This window comes from Capricornis sumatraensis, chromosome 20 (assembly GCF_032405125.1).
Source record: "Capricornis sumatraensis isolate serow.1 chromosome 20, serow.2, whole genome shotgun sequence".
NCBI classification, from domain to species: Eukaryota; Metazoa; Chordata; class Mammalia; order Artiodactyla; family Bovidae; genus Capricornis; species Capricornis sumatraensis.
The window spans coordinates 8145103-8162356 of NC_091088.1; the positions used below are offsets into that span (position 1 = coordinate 8145103).

Below are 17254 nucleotides of genomic sequence, written 5' to 3' on the forward strand. Positions count from 1 at the left end.
TGAAACTTGGGACTGGTCTGGGGAATCCTGGACACAGGTAGGTACTGTTAACTGCAGTTTAGTGAATGAAGGAAGTGAAGCCTAGAAAGGGAGTAAGTTGCCTAAGATCACACAGCAACTAAGTGGCCTAACCTGGATCCTAACGCCGAGCCTCTAGCTCCAAACCCTCTCTGCTCTACTATGCTCTTCCCTCTTCCCTCTGCCCTCACAGCATTTTAAACTATTTATTTATTTATTTTTGGCCGGGCTAGGCCTTCACTGCTGCGGGCGGGCTTTCTCTAGTTGCGGTGGGCGGGGACTCCTCTCCGCCGCGGCGCTCAGTCTTCTCATCTTGGTAGCTCCTCTTGCTGCGGAGCACAGCCTCTAGGGCGGGCTTCAGTAGTCACAGCGCACAGGCTCAGCAGTCGTGACTTGCAGGCTCTGGAGCACAGGCTCAATAGCTGCTGCACACAGGCTTAGCTGCTCCACAGCATGTGGAATCTTCCTAGACCATGGATAGAACCCATGTCCCCTGCACTGGCCGGCAGACTCCTATCCACTGCATTTTTATATCAAGTTTTCTAGAAAACAACCTGCAGCATTCACATCATAATAGTCACTTCCACCAAAACTAGTCCTACCATTTCCCTCCATCCCTGTAGTTTTCAAAAAGGAAATCTAAAAAGGGAAAGTGAAGTCGCTCAGTCGTGTCCGACTCTTTGAGACCCCATGGGCTGTAGCCCGCCAGGCTCCTCTGTCCATGGGATTTTCCAGGCAAGAATACTGGAGTAGGTTGCCATTTCCTTCTCCAGGGGATCTTCCCGACCCAGGGATTTAACCTGGGTCTCCCACACTATAGGCAGACGCTTTACCGTCTGGAGCCACGAGGGAAGTCCCCTAGAATCTCGAAAAGCAGGGATCAAAGCTGGATTGCTCGACATAAATGTATTGACTATAAATTATTCATAATTTTCTCCTTAGCTAAAGAATTTGCTGAATTCTTTTTTTTTTTTTTTTAGAGCGAAAACCAGTCGTCAAGTCTTCATCTGTCTAGAACAGTTTTAGTAATGCTGAGACTAATAAGTCATCAACCACCAGGGGCAGCAGAGAGCATGCTTTCTCCTGAGATGCCTCCTCAATTTTAAAGTAGCAAGAAAAGAAAAAAAATGAAAAATTATGAAGAATATCTGTATGAACCTAGGATATGGATTTTTCTTAAGAAGACTGAAAATGTACAATCCATAAATTCAATTGCACTAAGCTTAAACTTCTGTCCATCTAAAAATATCATTGGAACAATGAAAAGGCAAGCCACAACCTGGAAGAACATATTTGCAACTTACCTAACTAAATACAGGATTAAAATTCAGAAAAATGTTTACAATCTATGGAAAGAGACAACTCAGTTTTAAAAAAGGGGTATAAGACATAAACAAGCATTTGACAGGGGAAAAAAAATGTGAAAAGATATTCATCTTCACTGTAATCAGGGAAACATAAACTCCCAAATAATGGGCCATTTCATATGCACTAGATAAGTGAAAATCAGATGTAGAGATGAAAGCATGATGTGGGTGGGGATTTTTTTGCTTGTTTTGTTCTCTGATTATCAGTCCATTCAAGCTGCTATAACAAAACCGGAGAAGGCAATGGCACCCCACTCCAGTACTCTTGCCTGGAAAATCCCATGGATGGAGGAGCCTGGTGGGCTGCAGTCCATGGGGTCGCTGAGTCGGACACGACTGAGCGACTTCACTTTCACTTTTCACTTTCATGCATTGAAGAAGGAAGTGGCAACCCACTCCAGTGTTCTTGCCTGGAGAATCCCAGGGACGGGGGAGCCTGGTGGGCTGCCGTCTCTGGGGTCGCACAGAGTCGGACACGACTGAAGCGTGTTAGCACAGCATAGCATAGCATAACAAAACACCACAGACAGCAAATTTTTTTTTTAAGATGCTGCTGGGTCTTCGTTGTTTTGCACGGGCTTCTCACTGCAGTGGCTTCTCTTGTAGCCAAGCGCAGGCCCTAGGGCACGCTGGCTTCAGCGGTTGTGGTGCACAGGCTTAGTTGCTCCAAGGCACCTGGAATCTTCAGGGACCAGCGATTGAATCACATCCCCTGCATCGGCAGGCAGATTCTCATCCACTGCACCACCCAGAAAGTTCAAAAGGGTGAATTTTTATTGAACATTAAGTGTACCTTAATAAATCTGTACTTCTTTTAAATCACTTTGTGCGGAGAGTGGACTGGAAGGGGGCAAGAAGCTGGGGTGCAGGGAAAGTTTGAGCATTTTGCAAATGCCCAAGTGGAGACATTAAGGAGACGGCTGCTATGAGTCTGCCCTTCTTACCTTCGTCACAAAAGTCATGCTCTTTGGTATTTTTGTACTTAACTGTTGAATTAAGAGATCCTTACCTTCACAGTCCACCAACTCCCCCTCGTTGAGAGTAGAAACTAATCTCCATCTTCCTAGTTCCCTGAACTGCACCTTCCCATACCAGAGCCACTAGCCACAAGTGGCTATTTAATGGCAATTAATTAAAATCTAATTAAATTTTAAAATATGACATCTCCGTCACACTAGATCCATTTAAACTGTTGAAGAGCCATATGTCCGTCATCTCAGAAAGTTCTAGTGGATAGTATTCCTCTAGAAAACTAAGTCTTCTTAGTGTTTACACTCATTGATCTCATTGATTCTAGCGACTACTTCAGAGTGGATGCGAAGCAGCACAGGTTCCTCACTAGTAATCGGTGAAAGTAACACCTGTTTTATAAAGTAAACAACACATATAAAATGTAAAAAGAGTTTCACCTTTCAGACTAGGGTTTTTCTCTGAAAAATCTACAAACTTGGCTGCATCCAGTCTCAGCTGCTGCATGCTGGCTCTCCACTGGCTTTGCGTTGTGGCATGCAGCTTTAGTCACCCCATGACATGTGGGATCCCAGTTCCCAGACCAGGGATTGAACCCATGTCCCCCAAATTATAAGGCAGATTCTTAACCAGTGGACCACCAGTAAAGTCCTTAAGAGCTTTAGATCTTTTTTATGATTTTTTAAAGTGGTGGAATGTTTGGAAAAGTTAATTGTTCTGCTCTTCAGAAAAGCAATATTAAGAGTTTTAACTTTTTCTTTTCTACATTAATGAAATAGTTAATCAAATGGGTCCCAGTAGGTCCCTATCCCTCCCAAAGACCACCAAATCAAACACAAAACCATGCTAATTCACAATAAGACACACCCTTCCAGATGAACAGAAAAATCAAATAGAAAAATAGAAACTCCCGCAAGGCAGTTAGATTACTCCATTGACTTTGTTCTCTGACTATGACAACTGCTGTTTAGGTTTAATTATTCAATACAACTTCATAGCATCCTAATATCTGTGTCAGCACCCTCTCTGCAGGTCTTTCCAATTACATCTCTGCAGAGAAGTAGGGGTGAGACTACCTGGGTTTCTGTGAAAATTAAAGGGTTTGCAGATTAGTAGCTTCCAAATTAGCAGGCTCAGAGGTAGGACACATGACTTTGTTCTTAGTTCCCAGAGAAAGCAATTAACAAGAAGGGTAACAGGAATACGGTTCTTTTTCCCTGGGAGTCTGGCACCTTCCTTCCTTCCAGAGACATCATGCTGACAGTGCAAAGTGCTTTTAGGATACTTTAATCCAAATTGGTTGCTCAAATTCCCCACGGTTGCTGTGTATCAAGGGCACCACAGAGCAAACTGGTGGGAGGTTCTCCACTCCTTCATCTTCAGGGCAAAAGGAGAGGGTTTTAGAAAAAAGGAACCACATCATCCCCTTATCATAAACCCAGATTCCCCTTCAGTAAAGATCACCTTGGCACCAAGGCAGTGCCTGGCACAGCATGCACCTAGCAAAAGTTCAGTGAACCTTCACTGAACAAGTGAGTGCATGAAAGCCAGGCACAGAGAAGGTATTCAATAAATATGTGTGCGATGAATGAAGAGAAACACCAAGACAGTGTCCTAGGTGCTGGGTTGGGGGGCATGATATTTCTCGTGGAATGACTGTATAATAAAGTCATACAGTATGAAGCAGGGTGGTGTAATGAGCCCAACAAGGCCCTGGGGCCAGATGCCTGCACTCAAATCCCAGTGGGATCACATAATGAGAAGCCGTAGCCAAGTCATTTGGAATCAGCCAAATGGGGAACAGCTTTCCCAGTGGGAAAAAAAAGGAGTAATATCTACTTACCTTGATTTTTCACACATTATTAAAACCAAATGTAGATAAATCACTTAGCACAAGGCCTGGCATATGGAAGAAATGAAATAGAAAGCTGGTAAAAAATTTCTAGTAAGTTGGAGCTTTCCTTTAGGTTCACCATGTGTCCAGCACTGTGCCACACATTTTAAATGTATGACCTCATAAAATTCTCAAACCAACCCTACGAGGTAGGCACGATTCATACCTCTCACAGGTAAGAAAACATGAGCAGAGGGTGAGGACAGGCTAAGAGCTGAGGCGGGATTCGAACCCGGGTTAATACATGCAGTGCACTCCTATTCGCTGTAGGATGCTTTTCACTATTCTAGAATCAGGGAACACTTAGAAGCTTAGACGCTGAAACAGACACTTTGCATGCAGTTTTGCTGTTGTTGTTTTTAATCGAATCCACTCCAAAGTCCCGTGAGGCTGGGAAATCCATGCATCTGAGGCTCAGACAAGTTCTGTGACAAGCCCAAAATCACCAGGGCCAGGGACTGCAAACACCCCCTCGCTCACCACCCTGGTCCTGGGAAGCCTCCGCTCAGCGCTCACAAACTCGCAATCTCTGCACTTAGAAGTCCCCAGGCAGACCCCACTCCCTGTATCCACGAGGGGAACCCCGAAACTTCGCCAATGGCAGCCCCAACGGTCATCCAAGCTCCCCTCGCCCGCTGGGGTCTGACAGCACCTGGCCACCCTCTTGCCCACCACCGCAGCCGGGCCGGGGGTCGCCCCGACGCCCCCGAGACAGACTCGGCCGCGTGGGGGAGGGGAACCAGGAAGGGCGCATGCTCGGAAGGCCCCACTCGCCCCCCAGCTTACCTGGGAATCGCGGAATTCCACCACCACGTTCTCGCTGCTCCATCGCGCTGCCATCGCCCGCGCCCAGCCGCGGGGGCCGCAGGACTACCCGCTCCCACCCCACTGTACTCGCGTTCCCGGGCTCAGTAAGTCACACGCAGCCCACAGGTCCGCCCTGCCACGCCCCGCCCGCCTGGCCACACGCCATTGGCTCACACACCACTGGGTACGCCCCCTCTCCTCGGTTCCTCCAATTGCGGTACCGTGTAGGCACCGAGACGGGCACGCCCCCTCTTCCGTCACTCGGCTCCAGCCACCCTCGCTTCTCGAGCGGTGAAGACATGCCCCCTGCCGCAACCTCTGCCGGGAGTTGTAGTCCAAGGTTGAGCCGCAACCGGAGCAGAGCTTGCAGGTTAGGTTCGGCGCAGGGGAGGGATATATTCTCCTCTGGCCGGGGTCCTTGGCAAGGCCCAGGCCGTGGATAACCAAAGCTGGACATTCACTTCAGTTCAGTTCAGTCGCTCAGTCGTGTCCGACTCTTTGCAACCCCATGAATCGCAGCACGCCAGGCCTCCCTGTCCATCACAAACTCCCGGAGTTTACCCAAACTCATGTCCCTCCAGTCGGTGATGCCATCCAGCCATTTCATCCTCTGTCGTTCGTCCCCTTCTCCTCCTGCCCCCAATCCTTCCTAGCATCAGAGTCTTTTCAAATGAGACAACTCTTCGCATGAGGTGGCCAAAGTATTGGAGTTTCAGCTTCAGCATCAGTCCTTCCAATGAACACCCAGGACTGATCTCCCTTAGGCTTGACTGGTTGGATCTCCTTGCAGTCCAAGGGACTCTCAAGAGTCTTCTCCAACACCACAGTTCAAAAGCATCAATTCTTCAGCTCTCAGCCTTCTTCACAGTCCAACTCTCACATCCATACATGACCACAGGACAAACCATAGCCTTGACTAGACGGACCTTTCTTGGCAAAGTAACGTCTCTCCTTTTCAATATGCTATCTAGGTTGGCCATAACTTTCCTTCCAAGGAGTAAGCGTCTTTTAATTTCATGGCTGCAATCACCATCTGCAGTGATTTTGGAGCCAAAAAAATAAAGTCTGACACTGTTACCACTGTTTCCCTATCTATTTCTCAGGATGTGATGGGGCCAGATCCCATGATCTTCATTTTCTGAATGTTGAGCTTTAAGGCAACTTTTTCACTCTCCCCTTTCACTTTCATCAAGAGGTTTTTTAGTTCCTCTTCACTTTCTGCCATAAGGGTGGTGACATCTGCATATCTGAGGTTATTGATATTTCTCCCTGCAATCATTAGTGCAGACCAGTGGTTACCAGACCCAGCTGCAGAGAAAGACTGAGGGAGCAGGGGAAGGGGGCGATGAAGGATGAGATGGTTGGGAGGCATCATCAACACAAAGGACATGAGTTTGAGGAAACTGAGAGATAATGAAATACAGGGGAGCCTGGCGTGCTGCCATCCATGGGGTCGCAAAGAGTCCAAAGAGAGACATACAACTTAGCCACTGAATAGTGACAATGGTTACTTCTTCCTCAGAGGCCTGCCACAAAAGCAATGAAAAGTGCCAACACACAAGTCGTTTCTGGAGTGGGTAGCTGTTGCCTTCTCCAGGGAATCTTCCCAACCCAGGGATTGAACCCAGGTCTCCCGCACTGCAGGCAGATTCTTTACCCTTTGAACCACCAGGGAAGCCCATACTGTATAGCAGTGCCTGCCGAAGTATCCAAGGACGGAGGGGGAGTGTGCTTCCGAAGGCAAACCAGTTTTCATAGTGATCCTAAGAGGTTATTTGTCTTTTCTACTGTGTTTCACCAGTGTTCGGTGGAGTTTTCCAGAGGGTACATGACACATATTTGTAACACACTGAACGAAGCAGATGTGAAAATACAGAGGTTTTCTATTAAGCCAGCTATTAAGAAGATCTGCCACTTTTCTCACTAAAGCTTGTTTTAGAAAATAAAGTTATTTTTCACTTACAAAATGTGTTAGTAATGTTAATATTTTATATTAACTGAGCGACTGAACAACATGCATTGATGTTTAAATGAAATAATTTTTTCGGTCTTCAGTTTTAATTTCTGATGTACTAAATATAGCCCACATAAAAGTTTTGGGGGATCATTAGTAATTTTTAGGAGTCTAAAGGGGTCTTGAGATCCAAAAGTTGGACAACTGCTGTGCTAGCATGGGGAATGGTTATTAAGTTCTCTTTTTCAGCCTCAGTCTTTCAAATCCTGGTCTTAACTGGCTTAGCCTCAATTTCTCCATCAGTTCAATTCAGTTTAGTTTAGTCGCTCAGTCATGTCCGAGTCTTTGTGACCCCCACGGACTGCAGCATGCCAGGCCTCTGTGTCCATCACCAACTCCCAGAGTTGACTCAAACTCATGTCCATTGAGTCGGTGATGCCATCCAACCATCTCACCTCTGTTGCCCTCTTCACCTCCTGCCTTCAATCTTTCCCAGCATCAGAGTCTTTCAAATGAGTCAGCTCTTTGAATCAGGTGGCCAAAGTATTGGAGTTTCAGCTTCAACATCAGTCCTTCCAATGAACATTCAGGACTGATTTCCTTTAGGATGGACTGGTTGGATCTTCTTGCAGTCCAAGGGACTCTCAAGAGTCTTCTCCAACACCACAGTTCAAAAGCATCAATTCTTCGGCACTCAGCTTTCTTTATAGTCCAACTCTCACATCCATACATGACTACAGGACAAACCATAGCCTTGACTAGACAGACCTTTGTTGACAAATAATGTCTCTGCTTTTTAATATGCTGTCTAGGTTGGTCATAACATTCTTTCCAAGGAGTAAGCGCCTTTTAATTTCATGGCTGCAGTCACCATCTGCAGTGATTTTGGAGCCAAAAAAATAAAGTCTGTCACTGTTTCCATTGTTTTCCCATCTATTTGCCATGAAGTGATGGCACCGGATGCCATGATCTTAGCTTTCTGAATGTTGAGCTTTAAGCCAACTTTCTCACTCTCCTCTTTCACTTTCATCAAGAGGCTCTTTAGTTCTTCTTCACTTTCTGCCATAAGGGTGGTGTCATCTGCATATATGAGGTTATTGATATTTCTGCCAGCAATCTTGATTCCAGCTTGTGCTTCCTCCAGCCCAGCGTTTCTCATGATGTGTTTTAAATATAAGTTAAATAAGCACAGTGACAATATATAGCCCTGATGTATTCCTTTTCCTATTTGGAACCAGTCTGTTGTTCCATGTCTAGTTCTAACTGTTGCTTCCTGACCTGCATACAGATTTCTCAAGAGGCAGGTCAGGTAGTCTGATATTCCCACCTCTTTCAGAATTTTCCACAGTTTATTGTGATCCACACAGACAAAGGCTTTGGCATAGTCAATAAAGCAGAAATAGATGATTTTCTGGAACTCTCTGGCTTTTTTGATGATCCAGCAGATGTTGGCAATTTGATCTCTGGTTCCTCTGCCTTTTCTAAAACCAGCTTGAACATCAGGAAGTTCGTGGTTCACATATTGTTGAAGCCTGGCTTGGAGAATTTTGAGCATTACTTTGCTAGCGTGAGATGAGTGCAATTGTGTGGTAGTTTGAGCATTATTTGTCATTGCCTTTCTTTGGGACAATTTCTCTATAGAAGGAAGAAATTCATTTGGTTGTGGTAAGGAGTTAAGCAAGCACAGGGCCTGGAATAAAGTAAATACTCAAGTGTAAGCTATCCTTATTGTTGTTAAAATTATAGCTATTTCTACATGCAAGTTGTGACATGAATAGAGATGAGAAGGCTTCCTTTCCCTCTTGGAGTGTGGATTTAATGGGAAGATGGACTTGTCAGTGGGTAGGAAGACCAACTCATGCCTGGAAACTGCTCAATGTGGGCAAACAGGATAACATCCTGAAGACAGTAACATTTGAGCTTTACAGTATAATTTTAGGATTTTTGATAGAGTCCTCTATTTTAAAAGGTATTTCAGCATTATAAAGTGTGAAAGCAGGATGTGTCCCAAAGACATAAAACAGTTCCGCAATTAACACACACGACACTGTGCCTTCTTCCTTTCCTTTAATATACACATCAATTTGGAACTCAATATTTATTTGTTTATTGAATATTTTCAAGCTTTCGAAGGACAGGGACCAGGTCTGTTTTGTTCAGCCTTGCATGGTGACAGCAAGTACCTGGCATTCCATGAAAACTGGTCCAATGAATAAAGGCAAAAAGTGTATGTCATTCCCCCCAGTGCTGTCTACATCAAAAGGATGTCTTCTATGAAAGCAAAAACAGTTCCTAAAACAATTCAAGGTCCTTACTTGTAATTCATTACACCCAGAACGTAACACAGAATCACCAATAGTGGTCCCTAAAATCCCTTGCTTTCTTTCTCGTTCACCTATCAGACATACTCACCCAGCCTTAAACATCTCCTCCAGCCCTGGCCTCCAAACTCCTGCACTGGACTTTCTTCCTACTCTCACGTGAGTGTATGTTCCCCGGTTCTTTGTCTCGTCACAACAAAGATTTGGAGTGAAGGACATTAAAGCCCTCGGCGCGTCACAGCTCTCGGGTCTTGGACAAACCATTATAGCTCTTAGGCAAATCAGTGTCACAGCTCTATTTTATTTAGAAGATAGCAGGAAAATCCATGCTCGAAGCGTGAAGGCATGCCACCCCAAAGACTCCAAGAGAAGAGAGTGGAGGAGCACGCGGTGGAGGGAGAGAGAGAGGGAGAGAGGGAGAGAGTGCATGCACGTGGGAGAGAAAGAGAGGGAGAAAGCACTTCCTCTCCTCCTTTCATACGTGGTTTCCTCCCCCTGGGCCTGCCCTATGCAAATTGGGCTTAGCAGGAGCGCTGTTTGTTCTACCTGAAGTCTTCACTCTGGTCCTCAGACCTTCATTTGACCTTCCTTGTCTTTAGCCACCACCATTTTGGACTCCTTTTCCCTATTCTACCTACCTAACTTCACTTTCACTCTTCACTTTCATGCATTGGAGATAAAATGGCAACCCACTCCAGTGTTCTTGCCTGGAGAATCCCAGGGACGGGGGAGCCTGGTAGGCTGCCGTCTATAGGGTCGCACAGAGTCAGACACGACTGAAGCGACTTAGCAGCAACAGCAGCAACACTACCTTACAGTTTGTTCCCAATTTTCCATCAAAAAAGCTAAAGACTGCTTTGGAGAGAAGGGTATCAGCTCAAAGAGCCAGGAAGGGGGAAAACTACAAGCCAGAGTCAGGAGCAGGAGATTGAAAGATAACCCAGGAATGGGTTCCCATTCTCCAGGGAATCTTCCCAACCAGGGATCAAACCTGTATCTCCTGCTTGGCAGGTGGGTTCCTTACCACTGAGCTGCCATCTGAGAAGCCCTAGGATGTGGCTGTTCAGTCAGTCATGTCCTACTCTTTCCGACCCCACGGACTGCAGCGTGCCAGGCCTCCCTGTCTCTCACCATCTCCTGGAAGCTGCTCAAACTAATGTCCATTGAGTCAGTGATGCCATCCAACTGAAACCATTTACCAGGGTTTGGGACTCAAACCCACGTGGCCAGGGCTCAAAGCCAGCCGAAACCCAGTTTGGGACTTAAACCCACATGGCTGGGACTCAAATCCAGCCAAAACCGAAAGTACCTGGTTTCAGGACCTAATGAAGCTCAGGCTCTTGATGTCTCATCACAGAAAGAATTCAGTGGAAGATTTACAAAGTAATAGGTAAGAAGTGGATTTATTCAGATACAGAGAGAAGCACACTCCACAGGGTGTGGGCCATCACAGACAGAGGGAGAGTGCCGTGAAATGTGACATGGTCAGTTTTTATAGGCTGGGTAATTTCATATGCTAATGAGTGGGAGGATTATTCCAACTACTTTGGGGAAGGGGTGGGGATTTCCAGGATTCGGGCCACAGCCCACTCTGGCCTTTTAACAGTGCATGGAACTGCCTGGCACCTCTGGGTGTGTCATTTCACTTGCTGATTCAGGATTAAGGTCTAGTCTTGTTGTCATCTTGGTCCCATCTGATTCTAATCGGCCTATGTTGTGTCCTTGGGCTGTGTCATTCTGTCAAAAGTTGTGCCCTGCCCCTTTCCCTCCTGTTACATTCACCCCTCCGAGATTTTACACCCAGAATCTTGTGGAAAAAAGAAGGGCAAAGGTCCATCTTCTGTAATTGCCCGGAGGCTGAGTAGGGGCTTTGACCCTGCCTATCAGGGAGTGTAATTCTCTGGATACCTGATCTAGGGGCCCCAGGGGCAGGGCAGCTCCTTGTTTTAGTCCACTTGGGCTGAAATCCCCACACAGCCAGCATCTGGATGTAGAACTGTTCTAACTGGTTCCTTAGTCTTCCTGTGTATCTTTTTGATGACGAACCATTTTTGTATCAGCACCAGTGTAAAGAAATATCTATCAATGAAAAAAACTCAAAAGACATGGTCAAACATCTGATTACAGTGTACAATAAACTTTGGTTACAACAACCAGAATTAGAAATGATCACATTTAACATAACACCAAATAACCCTAGTTAAATACTTCTCTTTGAGATACCTCAGGAGCCCAAAGTTAGTTTTTAGTCAGATAAGATCATAAGTCACTGGAAGAAAATACTTATCCCCTAACCTAAAGATTTTTTCCCTAAAGATCTCAAAAGCAAATATGAATCACTTACAGGCTAAGAAACTCATCTCAATTTGTTTGTCAAAAGTAGCATTTGAAGAATACTTCAGAGAAACAAACCAAATTCAGTCTTGTCTTAGCCTATTCCTAACAAAATCCATTTACCCAATTAAATTTAATCCAATCTTAGAAAATCATGATCATGTGTAACTCTTTGCCTATATTAATCACACCGAAATGCTTAAACCATTTTCAATACCAGATATCAGTTTTGTCTTGAACATTTTTCAGATAACATGAGCCTGAAACTCATTTTGGCCAGATTATTTTGTATTTTTGAGTATTTATATGAGTATTTAATTTTCTTTAAGTCAATTAAATAGAGCTCTTTACGAATTTTTGGAAATATCACACATCTATAACACATACAGGCACATATGAGCACGCAAACACAGAGACCTCATAGTACCTGTTCCAGAATTTCAGCCGAGATCTTGAGAACCCAAACAATTTTTCCAGAATAACTCCCAAATCCAGGAGAGGTTCAGTATCATTTTGTATATACTGATGTAATTTTAAAGAAGGGATTATCTTCTTAATCAAGTTCTTTGTTACTCCATTTCTGTCCATGTGGGAAAAGTCTCTACCCATCCAATGAATGTGTCTACCTTTAGCAATAAATATTTGTATCCTCTGGACTTGGGCATCTGAGTAAAATCAGTTTGCCAGTTTTCCACGTTTTCTTGGTGTTGAATGGGTCTAAATAATGGAGGAAGGTGTGGCATTGTTCTAGGATGATTTTGGAAACAAGTGTCACATGATTTGGTAATCTAGGCCACCACCATTTTCATTCCTTTTCGCACAAACTGGCTCAGAGGTTAAAGCGTCTGCCTCCAATGTGGGAGACCCGGGTTTGATCCCTGGGTCGGGAAGATCCCCTGGAGAAGGAAATGGCAAGCCACTCCAGTATTCTTGCCTGGAGAATCCCATGGACGGAGAAGCCTAGTAGGTTACAGTCCATGGGGTCGCAAAGAGTCAGACACAACTGAGCGACTTCACCTTAATCTTTATAGTAAATTCTAAAGAGCTTTCCAAAGAGCTTCACATCCATACCAGGTAGTTTCATATAAAGCCTTGATTACTTTCCATTGCTGAGCTTGTGAAATCATCATCTTTTGATCTAACTTATACCATCCCTCTAGACTTATTAACCCCCTATTTTTAGCCCAGTTTTCTTCCTTGGTGCTCAGACAGTTAAGTGTCTACCTGCAATGCAGGAGACCCAGGTTCTATCCCTGGGTTGGGAAGATCCCCTAGAGAAGGAAATGGCAACCCATTCTAGTACTCTTGCCTGTATGGAGGAGCCTGGTGGGCTACAGTCCATGGGGTCGAAAAGAGTCAGACATGACCGAGCAACTTCACTTTCACTTTTCTCCCTTGGTTTAGTAAGGCTGTGGTATTTCCTCTATCAAGCCCAGGACTTTTAAAACTGCCTGTGTTTTTATCTGTTGGTATATAAGCTGCTTTGCTTCTTGGTCAGCTCGGTGATTTCCTTTTCCATTTTCAGACCTGGGAATCTGAGACTGATGTCCTCTCCAGTGAACAGACATTTCTCGAGGATCCTGTGTAGTAACCACTGGCTGGACGTCTTTGGCCAGATCTGGAACCTCGATATTCTGCATTCCAGGGCCTATTAAGGCTTCTATCTCAACTTCAGATTCAATCTGTCCCTTTCTGTTTTTTGTTAAAATCATTTGGCAATGAGGGTGGTCCCTTTGCCCCTCCAGAAACAGAGTGGCCCCTAACTTAGTTAATAAATCTCTTCCCATTAAAGGGATGGGACAGTCAGGCAAAAACAGAAACAAAGGTAAGAACAACTGACCATTAGCATTTCTCAAAATGAGTTCTAGGAAATTGTGCCCCTGTTTCTTCCCTAACAATTACATATTCCTTATGATTGCTAAGGTTTCCAATCCTTTGGGTTAAGACTGAGAAGGCTGCACAAGTGTCTATAAGAAATTCTAACAAGCGGCCAGCCACATCAATGATCACCGGAGGCTGGACACTGGTTATGTTGACAGCGTCTCTAGGCAGAGCCACTTCTGGCCTTGGGCCCCATTGGGTCTTCTGATTGCAAAACCATCAATGGCTGAGGGGCCCTGTCACTCTCTGGCATCTGTGAAATTCCCTCCGCCAACGCTCTGGCTGTTTACAAAGGACACCTTGACCACAGGCCTTCCTCAAGTGCCTTTTGTCCACACAGGGTACACTGGCCTTGTAGGGGTACCCATGGGGCTTGTGGTTTGCCAGAACCAGATTGGCCCAGAAAGGGCAGCCTCCCAGTTGGTCGTCTCTGAGCAGACAAAGCCATTGCAATCATCTGGGTCTCTTGCATATTTCTCTGGGTGTGTTCAGCCTTTTGGGCCATATCGCTATTGTTGAAAACTAAATAAGCCAATTGGAGCGAATCGTTCACTGGAGTCTGAGGGCCAACAGTTGCTCTCTGCATTTTGTGCCTATGTCTGGGGCAGACTGGACTATGAAATGTGTAGCCAAGAGGGCCTGTCCCTCAGAGGAGGAGCAATCTACATTTGTATACTTGCTAAAAGCCTCCACTAATCTCCTTTGGAAGACTGCAGGATTTCATCCTGTCCCTGTTGGAGCTCTTTCACCTTGTCATAATTAACAGGTTTTACTGTAACTTCCTTCATACCCTCTATTAAACAGTTAATCATATGACCCTGTCTATTTCTATCAATAGAGTTCAGCTGGTGATTCCATTGCGGGTTTGCCTCAGGGACAGCTTCATTCCCCCCGAGTTGCACTGCATGCCTCGGGCTGCCAGTATTACACACTGCTTTTCCTTGATGCAGCAGTGGGATAGTAAAATCTGTAAGTCCTCCCGGATGAGATCAAAAGATCTCACTAGTCAGGTAAAGTGTTTTGTAAAACCTTCAGGATTCTCAGGAAAAACTTCTGGACTTGTTTTCTGCCAAACTTAGATCAGACTTTGAGAAAGGTACAGAGACTCTTATTGTTCCTCAGTTTCCATCAGGAACTTCTCTCAGAGGCAAAACTGTAGGGGCAGTTGGTTGGTAACCTGTACCATTGACTGTGCTAGCTGAGCTAAGGATGGGCCCCTTGGGTGACTCAGGGTACAAAGAAGGGGTTCCCTAATATGAGTGAGGCCTCTTTTCATCCCTAGATGTGTCTTCCCCTGAGTCAACGGTTCCTCCCAGTAGGCCAGGAGGAGCTCTGGCTCCTCCTTGCAGAAGATTTAACCTTTGGATGTCCCCATAAGGTAGATCAGTGAAAATGTCTTTTGTGTCCTTATTGGAATTATCCCTCTGAGCGCCTCACACCTTAGGTCCTTTGTGGGGTCTCATTGTCTAAACACAAGACCGTGAAGATTTGAACATATGGAAGCTCACTCCACTTAAACTTCCTTCTACAATATAACTCTAGCTGCAATATAGTATCATAACACTGGGACTCACTTAGCAGTCAATTTTCTTGGCTTCCTAGCTCATATTGCGGCCAATCATGATTACAAAGCCTAATATGTTTCTTTGGTTTTAATCCCAGTGTCCAAATCTTTCCCAATCCTGGAGGATAAGACCCAGGGGGAGTATTGGTTGGGACTGATGCCTCGGGACCCATTTCAGACTCAAACCAGGATGATGTCTCTAACTCCTGTTCTATTCAAAATTTTACCCTTAAGTCAGAATCTACCACACAATTTGGTCAAGATTTGCACTTAGGATTTTAGATGCTATCCCTTCCAAGGGAGTCTCCCAACCGGTTGTTAATGCAAAAAAGTTGTCACAAAGAAATGGCACAAAGACTTCCCCAAAGGTGTTGACGATGAGCTGGAGGTTGTTTATAAGTTGGGAATAAAGGGTCAACACTTGTAAGGGTTAGAGGGAGGGAATAAAAGCAATCTTCTGGGGTTAACAGAAGAAACAGAACAGAAATCAGCAAGAAGAAAAAAATGTAGGAGAAAAACCTCAAAGAAAGCAATTCTGTCTTGGACCTGCTGTTGGACATGTATAAGCATACAGGATTGACCTGCCAGTCACAAATAAGCAGACAGCATAGCACGTTCCTCAGTATACCTGGCTCAGTGTCCCAGGGACCTCTTCGGACCAAGACCTGACTCTAAATCTTTTCTTACCTTATCACTGGCCCATCTGGGTCACCAGCTGAAACCCTTTACCTCAGATTGGTACTCAGATCCACATGGCTGGGACTTGAACCCAGTCCAAACCCAGTTTGAGACTTAAATCCATGTGGCTTCTTCACTTTGTTGAGCACCAAGAATTGGAGTTCATGATCTGAGCCACAGTCAGCTCCTGGTCTTGTTTTTGTTGACTGTATAGAGCTTCTCCATCTTTGGCTGCAAAGAATATAACCAATCTGATTTTGGTGTTGACCATCTGGTGATGTCCATGTGTAGAGTCTTCTCTTGTGTTGTTGGAAGAGGGTGTTTGCTATGACCAGTGCATTTTCTTGGCAAAACTCTATTAGTGTTTGCCCTGCTTCATTTTCGAGGTCAAATTTGCCTGTTACTTCAGGTGTTTCTTGACTTCCTACTTTTGCATTCAAGTCCCCTATAATGAAAAGGACATCTTTTTTGGGTATTAGTTCTAAAAGGTCTTGTAGGTCTTCATAAAACCGTTCAACTTCAGTTTCTTCAGCGTCAATCCTAAAGGAAATCAATCCTGAATATTCATTGGAAGGACTGATGCTGAAGCTGAAACTCCAATACTTTTGCTACCTGATGAACTGACTCATTTGAAAAGACCCTGATGCTGGGAAAGATTGAAGGTGGGAGGAGAAGACAGAGGATGAGATGGTTGGGTAGCATCACCGACGTGATGGACATGAGTTTGAGTAGACTCTGGGAGTTGGTGATGGGCAGAGAAGCCTGCATGGTCCATGGGGTTGCAAAGAGTTGGACATGACTGAGCGACTAAACTGACTGAAATGGAGATTTCCAGGATTTGGGCCACCCCCCACTCTTTGGTCTTTTAACTGTGCCATGGAACTGTCATGACACCTCAGGGTGTGTCATTTCACTTGTTTATTGAGGATTAAAGTCTTGTCTGCCATCTTGGTCCCATTGGATTCTAATCAGTTTATGTTGTGTCTTTAGGCTATGTCATACTTTCAGAAGTTCTGCCCTGCCCCTTTCCCTCCTGTTACACAACCATCTCACCCTTTGTTGTCTCCTGCCTTCAATCTTTCCCAGCATCAGTGTCTTTTCTAATTGGTCGGCTCTTCCCATCAGATGGCCAAAGAATTGAAGCTTCAGTTTCAGCATCAACACTTCCAATGAATATTCAGGGTTGATTTCCTTTAGGATTGACTGGTTTGATCTCCTTACTGTCCAAGGGACTCTCAAGAGTCTTCTCCAACACCACAGTTCGAAAGCATTAATTCTTCCGTGCTCAGCATTTTTTAGGATCCAACTTTCACACTCATAACATGACTGCTGGAAAAACCAAAGCTTTGACTATACAGACCTTTTTGGCAGTTATGTCTCTAATTTTTAATATACTGTCTAGGTTTGTCATAGCTTTTCTTCCAAGGAGCATGTGTCTTTTAATTTCATGGCTGCAGTCACCATCTG

General features: G+C 44.9%; 1 protein-coding gene across 3 annotated transcripts in view; it reads right to left on the bottom strand.

The window, feature by feature from the left end:
* The window catches only part of LOC138095891 (GATOR2 complex protein WDR59), a 66532-nt gene extending 61389 nt beyond the window's left edge, over positions 1-5143 (bottom strand). For all 3 annotated transcript variants that reach the window (XM_068991836.1, XM_068991838.1, XM_068991837.1), the window contains exon 1: positions 5035-5143. In XM_068991836.1, the coding sequence (XP_068847937.1) occupies positions 5035-5088 (54 nt within the window). In that variant the 5' untranslated portion in view covers positions 5089-5143. The remainder of the gene's footprint in view (positions 1-5034) is intronic.
* Positions 5144-17254: the final 12111 nt, after the last annotated feature.